The sequence below is a fragment of the Anas platyrhynchos genome, chromosome 1, assembly GCF_047663525.1.
Source record: "Anas platyrhynchos isolate ZD024472 breed Pekin duck chromosome 1, IASCAAS_PekinDuck_T2T, whole genome shotgun sequence".
NCBI lineage: Eukaryota > Metazoa > Chordata > Aves > Anseriformes > Anatidae > Anas > Anas platyrhynchos.
Window position 1 is genome coordinate 74196911 of NC_092587.1, and position 24046 is coordinate 74220956.

The following is a 24046-nucleotide window of genomic DNA, read 5'->3' on the forward strand; positions in this document are numbered from 1 at the left end:
TTCTGTTTTGAAGGTCCTGGTTTCAGAAGGCCACGTCGTGTCTTCCAGCTAGAAGAAATGAGTAAATACTTTATTTTCCTGTGGACTCTCCTAGGTTTTACCCAGACCCTGGCTCAGGATTATTCCAAGGAATTGCTGGTGTAAAACTGATATGTTAGTGGAATTACAACAGTTAACAGCTTTAAATCTACCCTTTGCGGCGTAGGAGGTTTGATTTTTGTCCGTTGTGGACTATAGGGACCCCAAGAAGAAAGTTAGTGAGACTGGAACTTGTAATTTAACACATGAAATCCAGGGGCTGTCATTTAAAATATCAGTCCTTCAGAATGGTGTTTGACAGTCTGCAAGTAATTTCTGCTTCAAGCAGTCTCAACAGCAGAGTAGCCCAGAGGTCATGTTGTTCTTATGGGTAAGAGAGACCTTCTTCATGATGGATGACTACTCTGTGTGTTTGTGATGCTTAATATATTAGTAATTTTAACTCACAATTTCATTTGTCCAAAAGTTTTGTCATAGCAAGCTGAACTATAGTTAGTTACACCTGTGCTGTGAAAAAGGTTGTGGTGAGCTATCATAAGACCTATACCACAGTCTGCACATCCTAAAGTTAGGAGGCAGCACTCACGAGATTGGAAATGTCAGCCTGTGGGAATTGTGCCAACAAGTCTTACATTTTCACTGCTGATCTGGACCTGTGCTTGTAATCACAGCTGAAACCAAATGTGTTGCTGCCTTCAGCCTCATGATATTAGGCAAAGCAGCCAACAGTGTAATCTTCACCAGGTTTATCAGGTTGAGAACCTAAGATTATCTTTCTTGGCTATTCTATTTCAGTCACCAAAACTTGAGGACCACAGACAACAAACAAGACTCCAGCCATCAGCTCAGCTTGAGAATTCTGTTACCTGAGACACAAAGATTGCAGCTACGTTTGTGCAAAGCACTCAGGGCGTGATACTACTATAACTGCTACCTACCATTTTACCCTCATGCTTTTAATAGGATTGAATGCAAATGCCACTCCTTTGCAGAACCAGACACAAAAGCAGTAAGCAGCAGTGTTAGTTCAGAGGGTCTCAGAGCAGCTTTGCTTTCTCTTTTCCAAAAATTCAGCTTACGAACAAACCTTTATAATGATGTATGCTGCCCTTGCTCATTTGAGTTGTACACCTCCTGAACATATTTCTGTCAACGTCCATGCAACAAAGCACCATTTAGAAAAGCAGGCTGAAATTGATTCTCAGCTATTAGAATTTCTAGATTTACTTCCTCACTGCTCTTGCAGACATATTTTGCTGCTGATTGTATTTGACGTGCAGAAATGTGATAAAAACCATACAACACTCCCAGATCTGTAATCATGTGTATTCAAAAATGAGTGAATGACTCTCAAAGTCATCCTAAAATCAAGTTATTTTAAATGCTCCCTTCATTCACCAGCATCATGCATCTTTGATAAATTTCCATCTCCACATATTAGTTCCTAGCTTTGTGTTTTGCAACAATTCCTTTTTAAATGGCTAGCTGTTACCTCAAATTTTCAGAGCTTGTAAGAGACTTTTCAGAAGGAAAGGTCATTCTCCACTCATTTTTCTCAAAGATCTAATTTTCATTTTCAGAAGTGTGCAGCCAGGGCTCTATGACATATTTCTTCTCTGTATTTATCCCTAAAAAGACCTATATTATTGGCAGTATTCTTCTCCTGAAAACTAGCAGGCTTGTTTTTTGTTTTTTGTTTTTTTTTCTTTTGCAGAAAATGTGGATCCATGGTTTTATAACTGGGGGAGGATGGAAAGGTGCTCTGTATTTCAGATGAGGTTCTATGACCTATTATATACCTATTGCAGAAGTTTTTATAGAATGGAAAAGGGACTGGTCATTCCAGATTTTCCAAACCTTTGGGAGAAGCTATAGGGTGGAGGAAGTGGAGTCAAGAGTCTGAAATTCAGAACAGAGTCTTTATCTTCATGAGAGTCTTTATCTTCTTGATGGCTTTTTAAATTAAGAGCCATTGATCCTGTCCTTCATACATGTACATGGCTTTCAAATAAAGGCAATAGACGCTATGCGTTGAGAACAACTCAAGAGACAACATCTCACATACATTTAGTGTTGCTCTGCAAAAACATCAAATCAGAAAGGTTAGAGGTATGAAAATGGTTATTCAGTGGCACTGTGTTCATAGTGGACAAACTAGCACATAATCCTAAATGTGAGCAAATGTACCTCTGCATTTCTTTATGTAGTTATAATGGAAGTATTTTGTGATAATTCAAATCAAATATGTTTTGCTTTGTGTTTCTTTGTTGTTATTTCATTTTTTCAGGTGTTGTTAGGTTTCGATAGTTCCTATGTAAGGTGACGGATTCACATTACACAGCCTGAAGTCTTGTGTTAGGCACATTACTGAATCTACAAAGAAACTTCCCTAATTTTTTTTTTTAACTTGGTCATCTGTTGGTTGAGCTGCTGAGAGAAATACTTCTGTCTCCAGAACAACTCATTCATAGTTCTTTTGTAAGCTTTTCCAGAAAGGTTTGGGAAGGGATACATTTGACAAACCTGTTTCCTAGTGGGAACTGCAGCCTCCTTGAAGATCTGAGTAAAGTCCTATATTCCTGCCATGAAATACTCGAATTACAGCCATGAACTAAATTTTTGCCCATTCATTCGTTGCAGATATTGACGAATGCTTGGTAAACAATGGTGGCTGTGACCATTTCTGCCGAAACACGGTTGGCAGCTTTGAATGCAGCTGCCAGAAAGGCTATAAACTCCTCACAGATGAACGGACCTGCCAAGGTAATTCTTCACTTATTTCACTTTTAGGAAAATGAGGATGTTAATTTGTTAATTTCAACTGATTATTTTTTTTTTTGGGGGGTGGGGGAGAGAAAAAGAAGTAAAGCTTTTGTATTACAGATTTTAATCATACTGTCATAGGAGTTAAAGTTAGAAAAGACCTGCCAGATTTTGATAATCTAAGATTGGTTTAGAATATTTCTGGAAATGTCTTGTTTCATTGTTTTTAGTAGTAGGAATGCCAGTGTCCTGAAGCAGGAAAATCCCCGTGGTATAGTGTAATAAGCACAGGCAGAATCTTATGTTCAAATCCTTTAATTTGTTGTGATCTTTATGGAACAGAGGTTTACCATATTTACACTGGATTAATTTTGAGTAATTTACTGGAATAGAGCATTTGCAACAGTTAAACTGAAAAAAAAAAAGAGTGTAATATATGAGCTCACCTTTGCCTGATAGAATCTGCTTATGGAGCAATCATTGAAGGACTTTTGTGGGAATTCATATGAAGTATGATTTATGTCATGTTTTGTGTGTGTGTGTCATGATTTGTTACCTAAGTCATATAAAATTATATTTTCTATGACCAATGACCAATTAAGTGCGTAAGTACTTCTCATTTCAGTACAACAACCCATGTACATTTGGAGAAATTACACTTTAAATAGAGAAAAGGAAGGAAGTATTCAAGGATTTTTTTTTCTGCGGGGGTTGCCTTTTTATTAATTATCTTCATGGGCTTTGCACATGTAAAAATTATGAAGTCCAGAACAGCATTAGTATTTTAGAGCTTCTTTGTTCATCAGTAAGGGAGAAACAAATGTCTGGAGATACATACATCATTCAAAAGATTTTCTATTGATTCTCATTGGTACTTCTATTATCTGAGAAGTCTACTCCACCCTGAGTGTGTGGTTAGCCACTGAGGAGTCAGTGCAAGGTTGGCTTCATGCTGGGACAGGATGGGAAAAGCTCAGACCAGAACCGTGAGTTCTATGACTAGACAGAAAAAAATATTGTTGGGTCATGTCAGACAAGGATAAGTTGTCAGGTTCTGATACACCTGCTAAAAATAGGAACAAAATATTAAAAAGAAACATTCCCTTCATGATGCATCTAGAGATAGTTAGGAATAGTTAGAGATAGTTAGGAATAGTTTCTGGTTCTTGAGTTGCTTGTATCATGACAGTTTGTCACTGCAGTATTAGCCACAGGTGTGACACTGAAGTCATTGTAATTACACCAGGGAAAAACTTGTCAATAAAGTTGAGACCTGCATTCTTGTTAGGCAAGAGCAGATAGAAAATTTATGTGTTCATTGTTCAAAGTCTTGGTAACAGACTTTGAAATCTGCCTGTAAGTAATCAGTTATTTCTTCTGATGAAGCAGTTCTGTAAACATTGTTCATCTGAGTTTTGTTTCTTCATGTGCCTGGGCTGCTGAATGAATTACTTGCTAATGACAGTATATACTGTGCAATGAATGAAGCTGTAGCTGATCTTCTCATCCTCATGTGATCAGACAAGAATTGTTGGTTTGGAAATACAAACATGACCTGGCCATCCTACTTTTGCCATTGTCAATGAACAAGGGCAGGCACTCTGTCTGCCTCTATGTGATACTTTGACTGACATGTTAACTGTAGCTTATCTGCTGCTCTAACAGCCTGATTAGTGCAAGCCCAGAGAATTCTTGCTCTGGAGAATTGCTTTGGTCCCAGAAATGCTGGTCCTTCATAGTGTGAAATTTGGAGGACGAAGTTATTTCCTGTTTGAAGTCTGAGGTATTTGGGCCCCAGAGACTGATTATAGCAACTATGGTATGATGCCAGCTTTGTGGAGGAACCACTGCGATAATTTTGTTTCTGTCTGGTGCTTAAGGTGATAGTTGTTGACTTAGGGAAACAGAAGGCCTGCTAACAAAGAAAAAGGAAAAGTGGATATAGATCAAGAAATCTGATGTATTAGTCACTTATACTTTGTTGCTTCCCCTGCAAAGGAGAATTTGTCAGGTCTGACGGGAAAATGTGGTTGGGGGTTAAGTGACACTGCTGGCATATAAATCATCCATGTTTTTTTCTGGAAAAATAAGAATTTTTCTGGTAATAGGCAGTCAACACTGACCATTACTGAGAGATTCAGATAAATTTATTTTAAGTATATTAGCCTTTTCAATGAGTGAATTAGAGAAGTTTAATCTGTCTTTATAGAAGATGCTGTTATTTGTGTTATATCTGTTATTTTGATTCATAAGAGAGTTTTTAGGACTTGTGATGTTGCTGTAACATTGCCTTTCTCCTCTAATTTTCATTTTAAAACTAAAGACGTCTTTAAGTTACAAATCGATGTGTTTAGCAAATACTTACTTAGGACCTTGGAAGTGTATGTTGTTTGGGGTTAAGTCCTATTTAGTTCAGATGGCCTCACTGGTGTATAAGGAGTTCATCTCCAAATGAGTCCATCACTCACATCAAGGAACAGATCCTGCCAACATTAAACAAAATACCCATGGAAGCAGTTGGTAAGCATGCCCTTTTAAGACCTGCAGAATCCCTGTATAGGTGTGTGTGTCTGGTTCATGAGAAAGAACCTGTAAAGAAAAAAGCCACAGAGACACAGGTTACATTAGCAACATTTTTCAAACTGTTGGAAAATACAAATAAGCTGTTGCTGCATAACTTTATTCATGTAAATGTTAACTTCAGCACAAGGCAACTTTACATGCTTCAATAAAAAGGTTCTTTCCATATTCCCTGTGAAACTCAGATTGTCCTATCTCACCTCATTTCCTTGGTGTCTTTCGTTGTAGACCTATGTAGACCCATTGTAGAAAGAAAGAGCCAACTTTAGGATTGTAGGGAAAAGTCTCAGACTTTGTTCAGGCTGTTTGTATAGCTCCCGCCCCATTGTACCAAGTGCCTTACACACATTCATTATCTTTGTGAAGAGGAAAGTATTTCTCTGAGTTTTTCAAGCCCAATATTGTAGCTTGCCTAAGATCACATATAGGAATGCCTGGACAGTGCAGACAATTTTTTTTCTCAAGTTTTTGTTAATCTGCCCTCTTCCTTCATTACAAGAAAAAAGAAAAACAACAACAAAAACTCTTGCATTTGTGTTTATACTCTGCTATGAAAATTCATAATTTTTCAGTAACTCTGAAGCTTGCTGATCAGTTGGAGCCACTGGCTAGCCACCTTGCATGCACAGGGCTTGTATAAGCAGCTTTTGCATTTGTAAAGGGCATTAAAGTGTTCTGCATTTGCCTGTTTACAGCTAAACCATTTTTAGCCCTGGTTGCAAAGAAAACTATTGTCAATCACAGATTACTTCTGCTAGGGAGTGGTTCTCACGCTGGGGCTCCTTGTTAGACAAGGAAAATGTAGGGGGTTTCTCTTCCTTTCCCCTCCCCTGCATTCCAACCATTTAAAAGGAAACTTATTTGTAACCCAGAAGGTGAAGAATCCACATCGCCTTGGCAGCAATATTGTGGAGACTAATACGACTTTCCCAGAGTCTCTCTTTTCATGCAAACTTAAAATAGATTTCTTTTTTTTCACCTTTAATGCTGAAATCACTGTTTGACAATACCAAACCCATCTATTGTGTATTATTTTAAAAGATCCCTTAAGCCTAAAGAATTGTAAATTCATTGGTATGGAAAGAAACCATTGGATCTGTTTGTATAAACCTTGCAAAAAGAGGCCTGTGTCTCCTTTGAGCATTTAATACAAATAATGTAGCTATATTTATAGCAAGGAGAGGTTATATTTGTAACCTTTGCAGTAATTAACAGCAGGACAAGAATTCAGATTAGTTTTAGAATGACATCAGCAGCATAACATCAAGCAAGACTGCTTAAAGCTGAATGTGTATAAGTGCAGACGTAATTACCTTAATCCTCAGCCAATATGAGTTTTAAAGCCATTTAACTTAATTGCTTATTCAGTTTCTGTTTGTTGTGTAGTGATCTTGAAAAAAAATCAACAATAAGCATTCTTTCTGCTCCACTCAAGTCCAAGCTTCATTAAGCACCCAGAAAAATGTGTGAAATTCTATCATAAATAATTTTCTCTTCCTGCTGTAGGAATTGCCTTTTGCAAGAGAAGACAAGGAGAGACAGCATGCATTTGTCATAACTCTCCAGGGAGTCCATTTGTTGTAACTCTCCATTCAGAAAAAAAATAAAATAAAATAAAATAGTGCTTTTAGTGGGAACATGCAGTGAACAACATGCAATACTTTGGACTGCTAGATCTACACTCTGCTCCTCTGCCCCTCTCTAACTCTGCCCAAAATAGAGCCAAATCCTTGTATGCTGAGGAATTTAACCTTCTGCAGGAGGCAATTCAAGGCATTTGCATCATTGTAGTCCACTTACAGCCTCAAAAGCAACTTAAGCGGGGCTTGATGATTGCTAGATCTCACAGACCATAATGAAATCTGTCCAAGTAGCCATTTCACCAACTATTTCAATCAATACAGCCACTGTAAAAGGAGATGATTGTCCACTAGGCAAAAATACCCCTCTGGCATGTGGAATACCTGCACAAGCTCTCTGGCATTTCTACAGCTTCTTTAAAGCTATGTGTTCACAATCAGTAGTTGATGGCATTTTTTATTCGCTTTGACATATTGCCTGTTTGATTGTTGATTATTCTTTACTGCTTTCCTACCAGATTTGAAATGAATGCAATGACTATTTTATAACTAGGTGTTGGAATACAGTGCCTCATAGTCTGCTATTGGTAGTACTGTTGTCTAAAGGAAGTTCAGTGATGTCAGTTTATTCAACAGGAAATCCAAAACAAAATTTGGCTCACTAGCTTCATGATATATTGAATTTCCCTTCTAGTAATTTTCTGTGGGCACATTTTGCTAGAGGTTTGGGGTTTTATAACACTACAAAACTATCCAGTAAAAGCCTAAGTATAGCTGATTTGTTTTGTTGTTTGTTTGTTTGTTTGTTTTCTTCAAGAAAAACAGAAAGATGTGAGCATATCCACTATCATGTTAATGTATTCGGACTTGTCTTTCTTTCTTTTAAAGTAATGTGTTTCTTATGTGCCCTACTGTATCCCACCTTCCCGTCTCCCCAGCTTCACTTCCAGACAAGTGTTCCTCTAAACTTGACACTCATGGAGTGGAGCAACTGGAAGTGATGGCTAGAGCCAAGTATGCTGTGAGCAGATGTTAAGGCAGTTTCCTTAGTAACTGCCAGCATATCACAATGCTGACCTTTGAAATACTTCAAACATTGCCCAACTGGTGGTTTTGGGTTTTTGTGTTTTGTTTTGTTTTGGTTTGGTTTGGTTTGGTTTTGTTTTGTTTTGTTTTGTTTTGTTTTGTTTTGTTTTCCCTCAGGTTGTCTATGAGCAGGCTTTAAATAAGATTTGAACCCAGTCTTAGGGCTGCTTTGTTAACCCATACACCACAGAGCCATAATCCATGCAGTCCTAAAATAATGCTGTCAAATGAGAGACCTTTTTTTATTGCCAAGTAGGTTTTCTTTCCAGAGAATTTGAAGTGATTAATTTTAGCTGACCTTATGAGTGATATGTGGTAGAAGGATGCTTCACGTAGAGCTACCAATGGATAATTGTCAAGAGATACCTTCTTGCATTTCAGAACAAGAGAAAGAAAATAGCACCTTGAAAAATGCAGTAACTGTCTATGATCCAAGGGTCACACAGACCTGATCTTGAAACATTGCCATATTAACTGGATATCTAATCCCCCTTAATAACATCCATCTTTTCACTTAGTTGTACAAAATATGCACTATTAGCCTTCCAAGGGCAATCTCTCGCATGGTATCTCCATTTTGAAAATGTGTGTGAAATGAGAGATTAATCATACAGGGAATGACAGATAGAAAGTGTTTGTGGGAATTATTTTTGGCCTAAAGAAGCCCACAAAGATTAACTACAAAGATGTCTCTATACTCTTCTGTATGGAAGCATTGATAATAAATATGGCAGTACAGAACCAGTTCAAACTCAAGTAAATCAGTGCATCCACATCAGCAGCACTGACTCACCAAGTATCTTGAATATAGAGGGACCAAATTAAAAAATAAAAAGGGACCAGAGATGGTTTTCTTCACTAGGTTACATGACAGTGACCTGCCACCCACATTTGATCATATAACCCAGTAAAGCAGTTGACCTTGTCCCAGTCATGTAATCTGATGGAGGTCTCAGGATGAGGGTACAGCCCTTGCATTGATTTATACAGCCACCAATCTTAAGTTACTTAACTCAATGCATGGGTAGAGATAAGGGCTGGAGCATCTGTCTCTCTCTCTCTCTCTCACTGCACTGTGAAAATGGAAGACAGGGAGAATCCCGAGTCCTGTGCCCCAGTTTTAAAAGCCTGAAGAAATTCCTTGTACCAGGAAAGGGGAATTTTATGCCATGACTCTCCAAGCCAAGACAAAAGTCCTTTTTACCTTACTGCTGCTCCTATAACTGTTCTTGTTCTGAGTAGCTAGATGAATAGCTGAGTATATCTATCCTAGTATAGGCCCAGAGACATTGAGCTGTGGGAGATTGCAGATGGGTACAGCTGCACCATGCTGTAATTGCACACATGATGAAATTTTTCAGCTAATCTGTATTGGTGCTAGAACTTATGTTTCAAGTAAGTTAATTTAAAATACAGTGGTTGAAACCCTGATCCCTCATATTCAATGGATCAGCTTCACAGTTTGGCTAACTTACCAGTGAAAACTGTTATAAAGTTTTGTTCTTGTTCCACTCTTTCCTTTTCTTTCCTACTAAATAAACAGAAGAAGCCAATGTACAATAACAGGAGCATTATTTACCCTGTCCCTTCTTTCTGGAATGGCACTAGCAGTACTGCTCTGTTACAACTTCACAGCCAGGCAAGAGACATAAAGGGGACAGTAGCAGAAATATTACTTATTTTTTGTTGCTGTTTTTTTGTTTGCTTTGTTTTTTCTTAATATTTAAAATACATTTTTACCTTAACCCATGCAAACCTCTCTCTCAGAGGTGTTCAGGACTGGACTGCAGCCAGTGCAGAGCATTAGTAAGCCTTAAGGGTGCTGCTCTCTGTGTCCCTGCAAGAGAAGGCAGCAATGGGGAAGAGGAGCTAGCAGGCTTACAAGTCCCCTCACTGACATTTGCCTGAGTTTGCATGTGCATGTGTGGTAAGCTGTAGGTTTTCAGCAGATAGAGAAAATATCCAGGGCTTCCTTTTGCTCTCACTTATATAAGTAAGGCTACCGTACTTGGCAGACTTCTGTATTCACATTGCAGTCACACTAAAGGAATCTGCTGGTCCTCATTGCATTAAACCACTTGAACAGGGTGAGTCAGTACCATGCAGGGTTGACTAATGAGAGAAAGGGATGAAGGGACACAAGCCGTTTGTGTATCAACACTCATTTGTGCGATACACATGAAGGAGAGTGGTTTTGCCTTGATGCACCTGTCCTCTCACCAACATAAGATAGCCATGCTGTAAGATACAAAATACATTTTCTTGATTAAGACTGATTTGCAGCCAATCCAGCTAAGTCTGGCCCAGTATGTTTGATTCTATGCACACGTGGCATACAAACAGCTGTGCTGGTTCAGCTGCTGAGGCAGGTCGAGAACCAGGAAGAATCTCGAGTGCTGGAGGCGATCCCGGGAGCTGCTTGTAGAAATCAGTGTGTCTCACAGAAAGAAAATTTGAGATGACTTCCCTGTCGCTGATCATGTACATTCCCTATGCAGATTTTCTGTAAGGCACTGTGTGTCACTGAGGCTTGCAAAAATATCTTGCCTATGACAGGCACCATATTGCTTCTAGCATCAGGTTAAAAAATACTCTGCTGGGAAGCAATATGTTACACTGTCAATAAAAGGAATACATCTCAAAACCTTTGTTATACATGGTGCTTACTCTTGGTGTCAGTGAGATTGTGAATAGTGGTACAGTCTGCCTCTGTGAGAAAAAAAGGGTTGCAAGATCATACACAGAGATCATAAATACCTCAGGCATAAATTATAAACAGTTCTAGCCAGTACAAGTTTGTTTGCCAAGTGATAGTATCTCCCATGTTGGTTGTAGCAATTATGTCTGCTGAAACATGAAAACAAATACATACCCCCCCAACTCCAGCTCTCCTCACTTCAGCACATACAGATTTATCGTTAAATGTAAATTTTCTTTGGTGTCTGCTGCTTAGAAGGAATATTAAACCTCATAATCTAGGCTTTAAATCAATTTCTAATGGGATGAGACCTAATGTGGGGAGGGCAGCTGGGGCAGGTTATTCCACCTCTATTTTCCCATGAAGTTTCTGACAAGGGCTACTGTTGGAAGATACTAGATTAGTTTGACCTCAGGTCTCATTCAGTATTGCAGCTCTTATACTCCTGTGTTAAACTCTGTAGTGCATATTGCTATCAAATTGCTTTCTACAGCTCTGTCTGACCCCTCCCCCCAGTGATGTTGTGCATGGGAAGCCAAGCAAAACATTCCGTTAATGTTTAGAAAGAGAATTTGAGATATGTTTTTCATTTGATGCTGTAGGATTTAGTACATGCATAGTGCAGAAATGATTTTACTGGACTTAAATCATATTATGTATTAATGAATTACCAGGATATGAGTCAGCATTGGAATAGTTTGAGCAGGAAAGTAGCATTGTTCCACAAACAATAATCTGTTGATAAATAGTGGTGAAAGCTGTAATTCAATAGGAATTGTTTTTGAAGAGAACCAGAGAGAGACTCTATGGATATATATTCTCCACTATTGCAGTGGTGCACCTTGAGATAATGCCATGTTACAGCTCTCACTCATTTAATCACCTTAAGGTCAGGAATCCTTTACACTAAGTGCTGTACAGAATTGCAGGAAAATGACAACCCTATCCCAAATGTTCAGAGGAGCTTCATCTTCCTGTGCTTGTTTCTACCCTTCTGGGCCTTTTAAAAGTGCTCAATTTCGTTTACTTTTTTTCTAATGAGAATAAAATCCCTTAAGATCTTAACTCATTTAAGCAAAGGAGTGTGATTTTCTTCCAGAAGCCATGTTATGAACTACTTGTGTTGATAATTTTCTGATGAGCCCTGTGTTAGGACAGGTGAGATAAAAACAAAAATTTAAGCTCTAATACTAAGAGGCAATGAGATGGAGGAGTATTTCCTGGGTTATTGTTGGGTGGAGGGTTTTTTTTTATTCGTATTTGCAAAAAGCTTCTGTTCATGTTTTTGGAGTGATACCTGCCATTCCTGGACTCCCTGGAGGCTGGCCTTCCTTGGTGGAAGTAGTGGCATGAAGCAGAGCACACATGAACAGCCCAATGGAGGGTACATTTTTCTGCGGGCACAAGCCACAACTCATGGAGCCTGTGGCAGACCATGAGTTGCAGGCAAACAATCAGCAAGCATGTGGCAGAGACAAGAAACTGCCTCTTATCATGGCCTCTTCTGCTTTTCTCATTGGCTTACAGAGGCAAGCATTGTTTCACCTCTCCACTTCCATATGCCCTCCTCCCACCTTGATCTGATCTTTAGATTGAGTGCTTGCAAAGAAGAAGGTGACTTGTGCTAGTTCTGGACCTCAGGACAAGGTTTCTAATTACTTTTTAAACAAGCCTTTGAAGCAGAGGCAGAGAACAGCAATTATTGTTTGTATTAATTGGCCACTGACTTCACTGGGAGCTTGAAGTAAGCTAGGGATGCACAATCAGAATGACAGGAGGTGAAGTGCAGCATTTGATTTTTCAGTTGAAAGCTGAAACTGTTTTTGTACTTGCTCTTTCAGCACCATCAAATAACACTAAAGCAGATTTTGACCCAGAGTAGCCCCTTATTCCTTCAAGAAGTCTCACTAGCAGCTACTACTCAGCGGTGATAGAGACAGCTTGGCAAAGAGAAGGTCTCTCTTTCCAGAAATATGTCTAAAAAAACAAATGTATTTCAGGATGGAGGGAATATTCCTCACTTGATACACAGAGGGTAAAACCTTTTTTGTTTGTCTCATCAGGCTGTTAAGTTGCTCTTACAGAGTTGCTGTGTAAATAGTGGCTTGAGCAGAGTGCAGACAACTAAACATGTTTATATTTGTAGGAAAATAAATAAACCTGCCTGAAGTTTCTTTTAATGCATTTCTGCTGTTGATATATGGCTTTTCCTATCCCAAACACTTGACGCGTAACACAGTTTATTGCTGTAATAGCAGTAGATAACTCAATTTGCCTTTGCCTTGGAAAATGATTGATTTTGGAAAAGGATATGTTTGTTTATAAAATCTTGGCAATGATCTGATGAAAGTACTTTGTTTTCTTTAAAAAAATGTTGGGAAAGTAGTGACTTTAATTGCATTTTAGATTGTCCTAGCAAAACAATGGTAAGAGGATAAACATAATAGGAACTAAAGCCAATTGCCTCTTACTGGTTTCCTCAGGTTAATAGAGGAGCCTGAGCACAACAAAGCCCTCATGTAATGGAGAGGAGCTGCAGGGTGGGAAAGAGCTCAGACAGGTAAACATAGACCCAAGAGCAAGGGCTCTGTCTCAGAAATCTACAGGCCATCTAGCGTTGACTCTATTTCAGTTGCCAATATTAAGCTCATCACACAGAAACAGTCTTTTGCCTTCTTGTCTCTACATCTCTCCCTCTTTTACCTTCTATCTCAGCAGATTCTGCCCTCCAACAGCCCTCAAGGCTTGGAGGTCCTTATGTTTCCACTAAGGATTTTGTGTCCAACTGTCACATGTAGAAATGCCTGTACAAGCTATACAAGCAACTTGACTCAAGTTCTTTATTGTCTTACCATAAATAATTCTGTGTTTCAAAAGCTTGTCTCAAAGACTCTCTGTTCATAATGTGTCAGGGCCATGAAGCTAATAAAGCCAATGTCAGATGTGTGTTGGGGGTGATGGCCCTCAAATGCAGAACAGTGCATTTATTAGCATGTACATATTCTTTTCGTATTAACAATGAAGCTGTGATTGTTGAAATGCTCATGCAGGGCACTAAGAAGAGCTGTAATGGGAAAACTACACATCCTGATGCCCACAGTGCTACAATTTTGTTGGTGCTAGCATGCGTAACAGATTAGACTTATCACAAAGGTCACTGAGTATAGTTGCACTTGCATTCTCCAAGCTAAGCATTTAGAGGTATGGTTTTAACTCAGGCTCATTTATCATAGCTTTGTTGACTTTTCTCTGATTTGCCAATCACCAAAAGGTTGCAAATGTACTTACTGTTTCTTTGCTCTTGTACATGGCCTTTCATCAAGCAGTTTCAGCCCTTCCAATTTTGTAGCTCTTAGGGGGGGGAAAAGAAGGAGCAAAGTGCTTGGTTCCACTCATTTCCTATTGATTTTAAAAGTAATAGGTTCTAAAAATGAACAATGTTGTTGAAGATATATGTGCATTTCTGATATTATAATCTTTTGTTGTATTTAGCAGGTAACTGTGCACTACTCGGATTCAGATCCCTATAGGACATTTAAAATCTTTTAAAAAAATCTTTATAAGTCTTTTAAACTGATTTTTTAAAATTGTTACAAGGATAACAACAAACACAAAGTAGGATGAAAACAACTGCCATGAGCTCATGGTCAGACTAAGTTCAAAAAGCTTCACAGTGAAAACCAGTAATGATATTTGAAATCTTCCTTTCCAAATGCCTTTTTAGAACACTTCCCTTCATATCTGTGACCTTAGGCAATCTTATTAATTTTATGCCATTGTGTCTAGTTATTAGTATGTTTTTTTCCCAATCAATAGGAGACCCGGAAAACTTTCTCACATGCAAAAACAATATCTTTCTTTCTTTTTTTAAACTTCTTTATTTAAAAGTATCTCCAGACCTGTCTCTGGTGATTGGTGAGTTTCTCTGCAAACCCTCCTCAGAGACTTTGCTAGCTGAGGGTTCTTCTGCCCTCTCTGCTCCCTTTCCCTGCCCAAGAGCAGATGGGGATCCCTCAAGTTTCTTCTCTTGAAGTACATGAGTACTCAATCTGAGGGTGTCTAGAGGGTGTCTGTATAGACAGGATATGTGGAATGTGTCACAGGTGTATAGGCGCCTTGCAGTGCATGCTCCCAGGAGGTCACCCATCTTCAGCTGCAGCGCAGATCTGTAGCCTTTCCCCAGCTCCAGAAGCTCATACATCTGGTAAAGCAGGTCAGTAAATTACACACTACATTGACTAAGGTTATCTCTCAAGTGATTTCGCAGATTGAGGGAGAAGCCATGGCAGTGTTGGTTGAAATATGGTGAAAAGCACTGGGAAATACTGGGCTAAGGAGAACTGAGGATGTGTTCCCTGTTGTAAGTGACAAGGTGAATAGTCTGCATATAAGAAACAAACATTTCTCATTAGATATGAAATGTACTGCTGTCTTCTATTCAGAGAGCCTCAGTACCCAGCATCTGGTTTCTCATTCCTCTATCAGTTATGACAGCTGGTCAAATTCAGAATTGCTGACCAGTTCAGCTCAGCTGAAGAAGAAGAGAAGTGAAGGAAGAGCCTTGGCCACGCTCTTTTTCCTCCTCAGCAGTCCCATGGGCAGCTCCATTCTCCATCTCCTCTTGCAGTGCCAAGATTTAGCAAGTAGCTTTGTGTTGAAAATATTGGAAGAAAAGATTGTCTGCTAGACAGGGAAATTATCAGGTAGTCCTCTACCGTTATTCGGTTTTCAGTTTGCTGCTTCTTACAAAAAGAAAAAAAAAAAAGAAAAAAAAAAAAAGAATGTAATGGGGTATTTCAAAATGCTGCAGGGAAAAAATATTGAAAACTTTTTACGTTGCCAAACAGCAGAGAAATAATAATGTAATAACAATGATGATGGCGATGATGATGTATTTCATTACAGAAATGTAAAAACCCTTGGGCCAAATCCCACCATCTTTATTCAAAGATACCCCCAAAGACCCCAAGGTTAGCTGCCAAGTTTTGCCTGGCTGAAATTGCCAAATTCTGCAATTTCCATCCAAAACTATAAATCTTCCCAGCTCCTAAGGCAAACCTTTTGGTAATCCAAAAGCAAGCAATTGGTTCTGTGGCTGATGCATGAGGCAGAACAAAACCATACTGACTGGGAGCAGAATTGGCTCTGCAGTGCTGACAGGAAGATGAATGTATGGTGGTCAGTTGACTTGGCACATACATTAAGGGGAACACATAGGGAATAGATATTTATAGCATTAAGATGTCATTTTGCAGCCCCATTTCTGCAGACTCTGAGAAAGCCCTGAGGGAGGCTTGTGGAAGAGAATGAGCTTGTGGACTGTGTGTGGAAGAAAATTAAAAAAGGAATTTTTGAAAGAAATGGAGAAGAGAAGGGAAAATTTGTTGGTACATGAGATCACATAAAACTCCCTTGGAAGAGTTCCTACAGGAAGGATTGTATTTACTCTGGAGAAGGAGTAAATAGTTTAGACCTACAGTTTATATTGCCAAGTCTCAGTATTTAACCTTCATTCCTTCTGCTTTCAACCCCCAGAGATAGCAAAGCGGTTTCCAGAAAGTGTAACTGGGTACTTATGATAGGTCTGATAGCAAAGATAAAGAAAACAAGCTGCTACTTGCCTTTAAAGACTCTCCCAATTTTACTGTCTTGTTCTTTCCAACTATAGTTCCCTTTGCTGTAACTTTTGGGTAAACAGTGTGAAGCCAACTTTCTGATGTTAATGATGATGATGAGTTTGCTGGGTTAAGAGTTGTCCCCTTGGTGCATAGCATCAAAGAAAGATCTGACTACTGAAGTTCCTCTAACCACTGAAGGGGCCAATGAATGATTACTGTCTTCTGAACTTCGCTGCTCTGGTGATATGAATTAACGGAGGCAGCCAGCCAGCCCAAGGGAACTACTTAGTTGAGTTTTGCTTTCTTATATGTAACCTCAGACCCAACAAGATACTACAAGAAATACATCAAGAGGTACTTGCTGATTCCTGGAAGGATCAGGTATGCACAACACTCTTATAAGAGAAATTATTCAGCCTTTACCAGATTTAGCAATTAAAAAAGATTGCACTAATTTGAACTCTAAAAAATAAACTGGTGTAGGACACTAGAAATTTACTCCAGGAAAACATCTAGACCATCCTCTCAGGAAGAGGGATAAGAGGGATGCTTTTGGAGGTTACCAGTGATAGATGCTGCTTAAGTACAGCAGGTCAGGCTAAATGAGCATGGTCATCTTGCTAATATTAAATAAAATCATTCTATCAAAATAAATGTCCTGTTTCTGTCCACTGTGGTAGGACTTTGAAGACTTTAGTCAGCCTTGGACATGTAGCAGAAGTGTGAGTACACACAGAAAGAAGAAATCAGTGATGTCCAGATATTCCTTAGAGCACAATATGAGTGTTTGAAGTCATCAGACCAGAATGATAAATGGTAGAGACAACTGTGGCTCCCTAAATTGCATTTGCACCAGAGCTATCGAGTGGTAATTCTGCATTTAGTACTCTACAAAGACAAGGAAAGACACAGCCTTTCTAAAGAGGGATGATCAGCAGTTTGACAGCCTCAAGAACAGAGATAACATGTTATTGAAGTTATTATGGGTAGAGATAGCCTGACAGGTAGGTGAAGACAAGTTGTTTCCAGGATCTAAATATATTGGATAAACAGGATATACAGACATAAAAAGATACTGAGGTAGTGAGGTAGAACTATGTAGATGATAATGCTAGCAGTCCTTACTGCAGGACTGGAAAGGATGGGCTTCACACTCTAGGCATTGCATACCACACTGGCTTAAAAGGAAACCGTGGCCTAGTTGCATCTTCTGGGGCATTTGGCTGTTCAGCAGAGCACTGCCTTCTTGCTCAGCCAGCCTGGATGGGCTGGCAGGCTCAAGGTCCAAAGAGACCCTACTGCTGTCGCAGAAGCTTGGGCTACCCAGTAGCGTGCAAGAAAGCAGCTCCCTCAGGGTGGTGAACCCAGAGGAATTACTCTAATTAGTGAAGTCAGTGTTAAGCTACTGCTGTCCTAGAAAGTGTTGCCCTCTGGGGCAGAAAGTACCTTCTGTGAGTTGCAGAGCAGAAGCTAACTTGAGCCCAAAGTCTTCCAGTGGGAATATGATTGGAGGCACATCTGCATGATCCTGGTGTCACTGCAGGTCCTTATTGATTTCACAGCTCCCATGTGGACAAAGACATGGACCTACTTGTAGTATTGCTGCCTAAATCTATTGCTAGAGATCAGAGACATGCTATTTGCTACTAGTGAAAATCAAGGGTACAACTAAATGGTTTATTTAGACTGGGAAAACTAGATTAACTCTAATTTGCTATGGGCAAATTTTTGTTTGTGAACTGAACCAAGGCAGCATGTTTAAATAATGCATGGAGCAGTGGTTCTATCTTTATTAGAGTGGGTAGGAAGCAAAAATTCTGCAAAATTTGGCACTCACTGCTTCTGTGTGCCTATCCCTGATATAAAAATAGTTTCATTTTGAAAATCCTTGCAGTATCTCCTCTGTGGGATTCTTATATAATAAGTCACAGGTTTCTAATTATTTATTGCATCTATCTCTAGTATATTTTGCAAGTTTCTTTTACATTTTATATAGATTTATTTGTTTTACTACCACTTTGCATTCTAAGAACAAATCAGCTGTAATAAAAAGCACATTTCCTTGCAAGCAGAATCAATTTCCTTCAGAAGTCTTTCATTCCCTGATTAGCGTGTTACATTTGGTCTTCACTAATCACAACTGTGAGCAATAAAATTCTTAAATAAAAAAGTGCTTTGGTCCAAGTCACTGTTAGTCATAATGGATGGTTTCCTACTTAAATTTCTGAAACACGAGATGTGACTGGGCTACTTAGATACTTACATTCACATTAAAAATATAACAATTAAGGCCAGATCTGTTTTTCTGCAGGTCATTAGTATGTTATTAACAACTAAGTCTCAGCAGCAAGGTGATTTGATTGCAAGTCAGTAATGTTGTGGGAAGCCTAAATGGGTGTGGTTTTTCGATTACTTTTAAGGGTTTGGGGTTACAGGTTGCTTTGGTGTTTTTTTTTCCCTTTTTGTTAGCCTGCTTCAGTGAGAAAGCAATGAAGTAGAAGTTTTGTATGTTACTAGGTCTTTCCATGTTTCCTCTTCATTGGTTTTATTTTTGTAGACCCTGAAATGTAAGTTAGCTATAAGCCATTCCTTTTGGTTGGTGCTGGATGTGTATTAGCGAGTTACGTTCTCAGAGGATGTATTTTTACTAACTGTGAACAGGAGTAAGTCACTGTAGATCAGAAAATTTGAGCTGTGGTGGAAACCCCTCTTGTGGCTTCTGTAGCAAAGTAATACCTTTCCCAATAGTGAATTTAAACCAGCATTTGCTGGAGAGCATAGTTTGAATCATGGCTCCCTGTGGTCCAGCAACCACTCAACATGGTTTCCCTAATGTCTGTCAAATATTGTTGGAAACCACTCTGGCTGGACTGTAAGGTGAACAACGTTACATGGGTGGTATGAATTCCCTGCAGAAACTGGAGGATGCATGGGGGAAGACAGAAAATCACTTTCAGCCAAAAATACATATAAAAAAGCATTAGTGTTTATTTCAAAAACATCATCTAACAGTGTTTTAGTTTCTATATATGTGTGCTTAACAAATGATAAAAAGGAGAAGCTCTGTTTATCAGAGGAGCCAGTGACTCGGAAGCTGAGGTCTGCGAGCAGAAATGTTCTGCCTAGCCTTGGGTTTGCTTTGTGTGCATTATCAGTTGAGTGGGGTACTCCACAATGAGTCTGCATTTGATTGGGGCTTAAACGCAAACCAAGGGTGTTAGAGAAGGCTGGAAGAAAGCTATGTGTTGCAGACTTCTGCACGGGGAGAATGACTCCTGCTGTGGTGCCGCACTGGGAGATAACTCCTCTGTGCTGATCTATTACTTTGTGTGTCCCACTGGGACACCTGGGCCATCACTTCCAGCAAGGGGCCGAACACTACTGGCATGAAACATGAACACTACTGCATGAATCAGAAAGCCATAGATTCCTTGTTGAGTATATTCTTCACGGCATCCTGAGTCTTTGCTGCAACAATGAAGGTATACTTAACTGGGAGAAGGATTGGGAGCATATGAAGTAATGACTATGATAGCACCTCAAAGTATTAATGTGATATTATGACCTTTATTGGCTGAGGTCATCTATCAGCATTCAGGGTGTTGGGAGTCACTTTGATGGAAGAAATTGATATTTAATTTTATTTTACTTTACATTTCTGTGCAAAAAGTCATTCTATTCTATTTCTATTTAATACAGCACATTTAAATGTAATCTATATATTCTGTATATATGCCGTGATCTAGCATATATTCCATGTCTTGCCTCACTAAACAGAGGCAAATCAAATATAAGATGGGTTCTTTATTTACAGTGCCCAGAACTGATCCAGTCTGCACTCATAGATTTTATTGATCGTCTCAGAGCCCCTCCTGTATTGTTCTCTATGGTATAAATAGTACCATTAAATAATAATGACTTCCTTTACCATGTCTATTTTCAGACCGCATGAAAAATATGTCAAACAAGAAGACCAAACTCTAATTCAAACGTCATGTCACCTGTATTTTGGAAGAAGACTCCTGGTTTCATAAATCAACCTATTTGTTTAATTCATGTCTCTGAGAAAAACTGTCCTGATGGCCATTAGGTTGCACTAACCAACTAATCATTTATTATTAGTATTAGCAAATAAAATGACATTAGTGAATAAAAAGGGGGGGAGGAGAGATATAGTTTTGCAATAAATTTTTAACATGTGATTGGCCAAGCTAAGCACTGAATTGTTCAGTTCTATAACCACAACACAAGTTCACCTATGTACTATGTGCAAGGTGAATTTTGCGTGTGTGTATTCTGACTGGAAATCATAATGGATTCTGCATTGGTTTGCAGTCCTCAAAGCATATCCAGATCCACTGTTATCAGCCTTGCTTTTAAATGTTTATCATTGAGCTGTTTGTTTGCAATGCTAATGCTTTTTGAAATGCCGTGCATTGCACTTAAATTTTCTCATTGTTGATTTCTTTTAGTTTCTCTGAAATTTATTGTAGAGGGAAAAAGCAATGGCAATCAAGAATATAGGGCACTGCATTTGAGGAAATGGAGTACAGAAAGAAGCCTTTCACTAAAGAGCTGCTGGTAAGAATCCAGCTCAGCTTCAGATTTAGCAAAAATCATTACTGTGTGATGGCTTCTTGGTGCCCTGCACTCTAGATCCACAAATGAGTCAGAGTCTGCATCTCACGAACCACCAGAACAATTAATGCTACTGTAATTGGGAGTCTTCTGCCAGGACCGGTGGAAAGGGCAGGGACTGAGTGAGCATGGAAAAAGAGCTGTTTTCTCCCTGCTCCTTCAGGTCACCTTTAAGACATAACTGTGTGAGGAAATCTTGAAGAAACTAGCTCTGTGGTAGCTCTCCTTCTGGAGAAAAATGGAAGACTTTACTTGCCAGTACTGAGAATCTGACACCCCCTTACAAACATTATATTCAAGAACAAGAAAGTTCATTAAGAGATGGTTTAATGTGTGAAAGTACGAACTTAAAAAAAAAAAAAAAAAAAAGTTGAACTAATAAGAAAATCCAAAGTGCTAATTTAAAATAATAGGAACAGAGCCCAGCAAATATTATAACGCCTGACCACCATTGGCAACAGTTATTTCCCTCAAAAATACAGAAAATCCTGCTCTATTATTAAACCATTGAACAATCTCTTCAATTTGAATCTATCCTAGGCAAAAAGAAAGGAGTGCTTGCACTGTACAAGTACTCCTTGGAGATGAGAATGTGGATTGATAGAAGTGATTCTGGACTTCATTCAGGCTGAGATGATGCTTCAATGTCATGGTAACATTGACTGGAAGGAGAGCTGTCAGCAACACTAGACACCATAAACAGAGTGCCTTTAGGGAGGTCTGGGGCATCTGGTGTGCACGTGGATCACAGAATAGTAGATTGGAAGGGACCTCTGGAGGTCATCTGTTCTGGTCCCTGAAACTGGCACTTACACAGACCCATCTGCTGTGAACTGGGAAGTTCTTCACATTAGAATTTATATGCTACTGGCAGAAAAACTACCTCTGGCAGGAAACTCGCCCCACACTATCAGAGATTAATTTTGCTTTATAGTTCCCATAGGCCTCAAACAGTTAAACTGTGAAGATGTCTCTCAATACGCTGAAATGACAGAACCACGTCTGCTGATTATTGTGGTGAATGTGATAAAGAATTATTGACTAAGTGAAAGTAAAAAGAATGTGCTAGATATCAGATTAGCAAAATAAGATTAGTGCTAGCAAATCTGAAAGGTTCTGAGACACCTTAGGCTATTTTTGAATTCATGCCATACATGTATTCAACTAAAAATAAACTAGAAACTTCAAGGTTTTTTTCCACTGCAGTTCCTCAAAAACAAAACTTTTTGACTCCTCGTGATAAAATGATTCAAAAATGTAATTTAAATAAAGTACCTCAAACCAGAAAGTTCAGAGTGAGTGACCCAATACAAAAAATTCTGTTTGTGTGAGCATGTGCACATGTTTGTGGCGAGTTTGACCACAAAACCAAAAGACAATTTGTTTATTTTCAGTGCTTTAGCTGTAACCTGACACATCCCTGCTTTTATATTTTTGGGTTTCTCTTCAATAGATAACGCTAGCAGATTGTGTAGTTGTGTTTATAGAGAGAAGACAAAGATTAGATACCTATGTTCTTTCCCAGTTGTGTGGTGTGCACAATTTGAAACCCAGGTCTGTGAGTGTGGAAAAGTGGAGTAATTCCCTTTTCTTCATTCTCTTATGAGATATACCTGTATCATGAGGGTAGTGGGAAATAAATGCATCTTTTCAGGGTAAATATGGAGAAGTATTATGGAGCACTACAAAGGCATGAGAGCCAACTCTACAGTTTCTGGGAGATGAGGGATGACAGCACCCAGAACACAGGTTTTGGAGTTTAGAAGGAAAAAAAAAAAAAAAAAAAAAAAAAAAAAGTGCAAGAGGATTTCAGCATCCAGCATCACACCACAGCTTTCTTTTAGTGAAGAGCATGTTGTGCATATTTTTCCCTTTTCTATGACCAGTGCTGAATTCCTCAGGGGACTGGTGATTCTTCAGATACGGTGCTGTGGAAAACTTGGTCCCTTGGGCAGTGCCTAGCCCTACCCTCAACAGGCATGGAGCAGAGGGGAGCAAAGGGCTTGTTGTTGAGCAAGGAAATGTGTATGCAGAGGCTTTCCACATGCAATCAGCCAAAGCAAGAGGCTGAATTCAGCAGAGGTTGAATTTATGAGAACAGCAGCAGGAGGTGGGATGAGGGGTTTAAATGGCTAAAAAATGCTTTTTATAGTGGTCTTTGTATTATAATAAAAGTGTTTGTTTCAGCATCTCTGCTAGTCAGTGAAAGCAATATAAGTTTAAGAGTAGCTGATATTTCATACAATAATTCATGCAATAGAAACGCATTTGTCCATCCTGAGTGCCTGTTACTTGGCAAGCAGATGACTGGTCTTATTAGACAGACTATTGTTTCCACAGGCAAGGTGGGGTACACGTCCTTGTTAATGTGAAGAAAAACCTGTAAAGGTCTAAGCCATAATGCATTACAGGACAAAGAAACATGTGTGGAAGCAGCACGTAAACTCAATTGAATAAAATAGTACAGGATAAGGTCACTATTGTTATAAATGAAGTCTCAATCTGAATTTAGTAATATTCATAAAAGAATATTTATAAAAGGTATAAAAGGCAAGTAAACAGCACTGGGTGTGCAGGGAGTCTACGCTCCACCAACACGCACACAGAAACATCAAACATTCTAAATATACAGAACATTGCTTTACATACTAAACCAGAGTATGCCTATACAATCAGAAAAGGTAACAAACAATCCTTAAGTTCCATGACTTAACAGCCTCCATTTTCCATTCCTTTTCTTGATTACAAACAAGTCTCCATTTTCCATTCCTTTTGAACAAAATGTCTTGCTTTAAGTTGTCAAGCAACTTGGTCTTTGGGCCTTATGTATCCTGTTCTTCCAGATCGAAGAAAAGCATATCCATATTGTTTTCGAGGCCAATAGGCCTGGGTCAAAAGGCACGTCCAGGTCAGCAGGGGGCGTAACAGCAAAAGCCTTCGATGGCTGTAGCAGCTTAGGGGCCCATGGTGCAGCAGTCGAATAGGTAAACGAGCCAGCAGCTCCCTCACTATCTGGCAAACCACACGTTTCTGACTGTGGCTCC

At 39.1% G+C, this 24046-nt stretch overlaps 1 protein-coding gene and 1 long non-coding RNA gene across 10 annotated transcripts in view; both read left to right on the plus strand.

Moving 5' to 3' along the window:
* Nucleotides 1–24046, plus strand: part of SCUBE1 (signal peptide, CUB domain and EGF like domain containing 1) — a 251963-nt gene that overhangs the window by 192559 nt on the left and 35358 nt on the right. For all 9 annotated transcript variants that reach the window (XM_021278740.4, XM_072041711.1, XM_038173489.2 and 6 more), the window contains one exon: nucleotides 2680–2802. In XM_021278740.4, coding sequence (XP_021134415.1) covers nucleotides 2680–2802 — 123 coding nt within the window. The remainder of the gene's footprint in view (nucleotides 1–2679; nucleotides 2803–24046) is intronic.
* On the plus strand, nucleotides 16543–22207 carry LOC106020065 (uncharacterized). The gene is made up of 2 exons (XR_001195397.4): nucleotides 16543–19846; nucleotides 20308–22207. It is a non-coding gene; the product is annotated as an uncharacterized lncRNA (long non-coding RNA).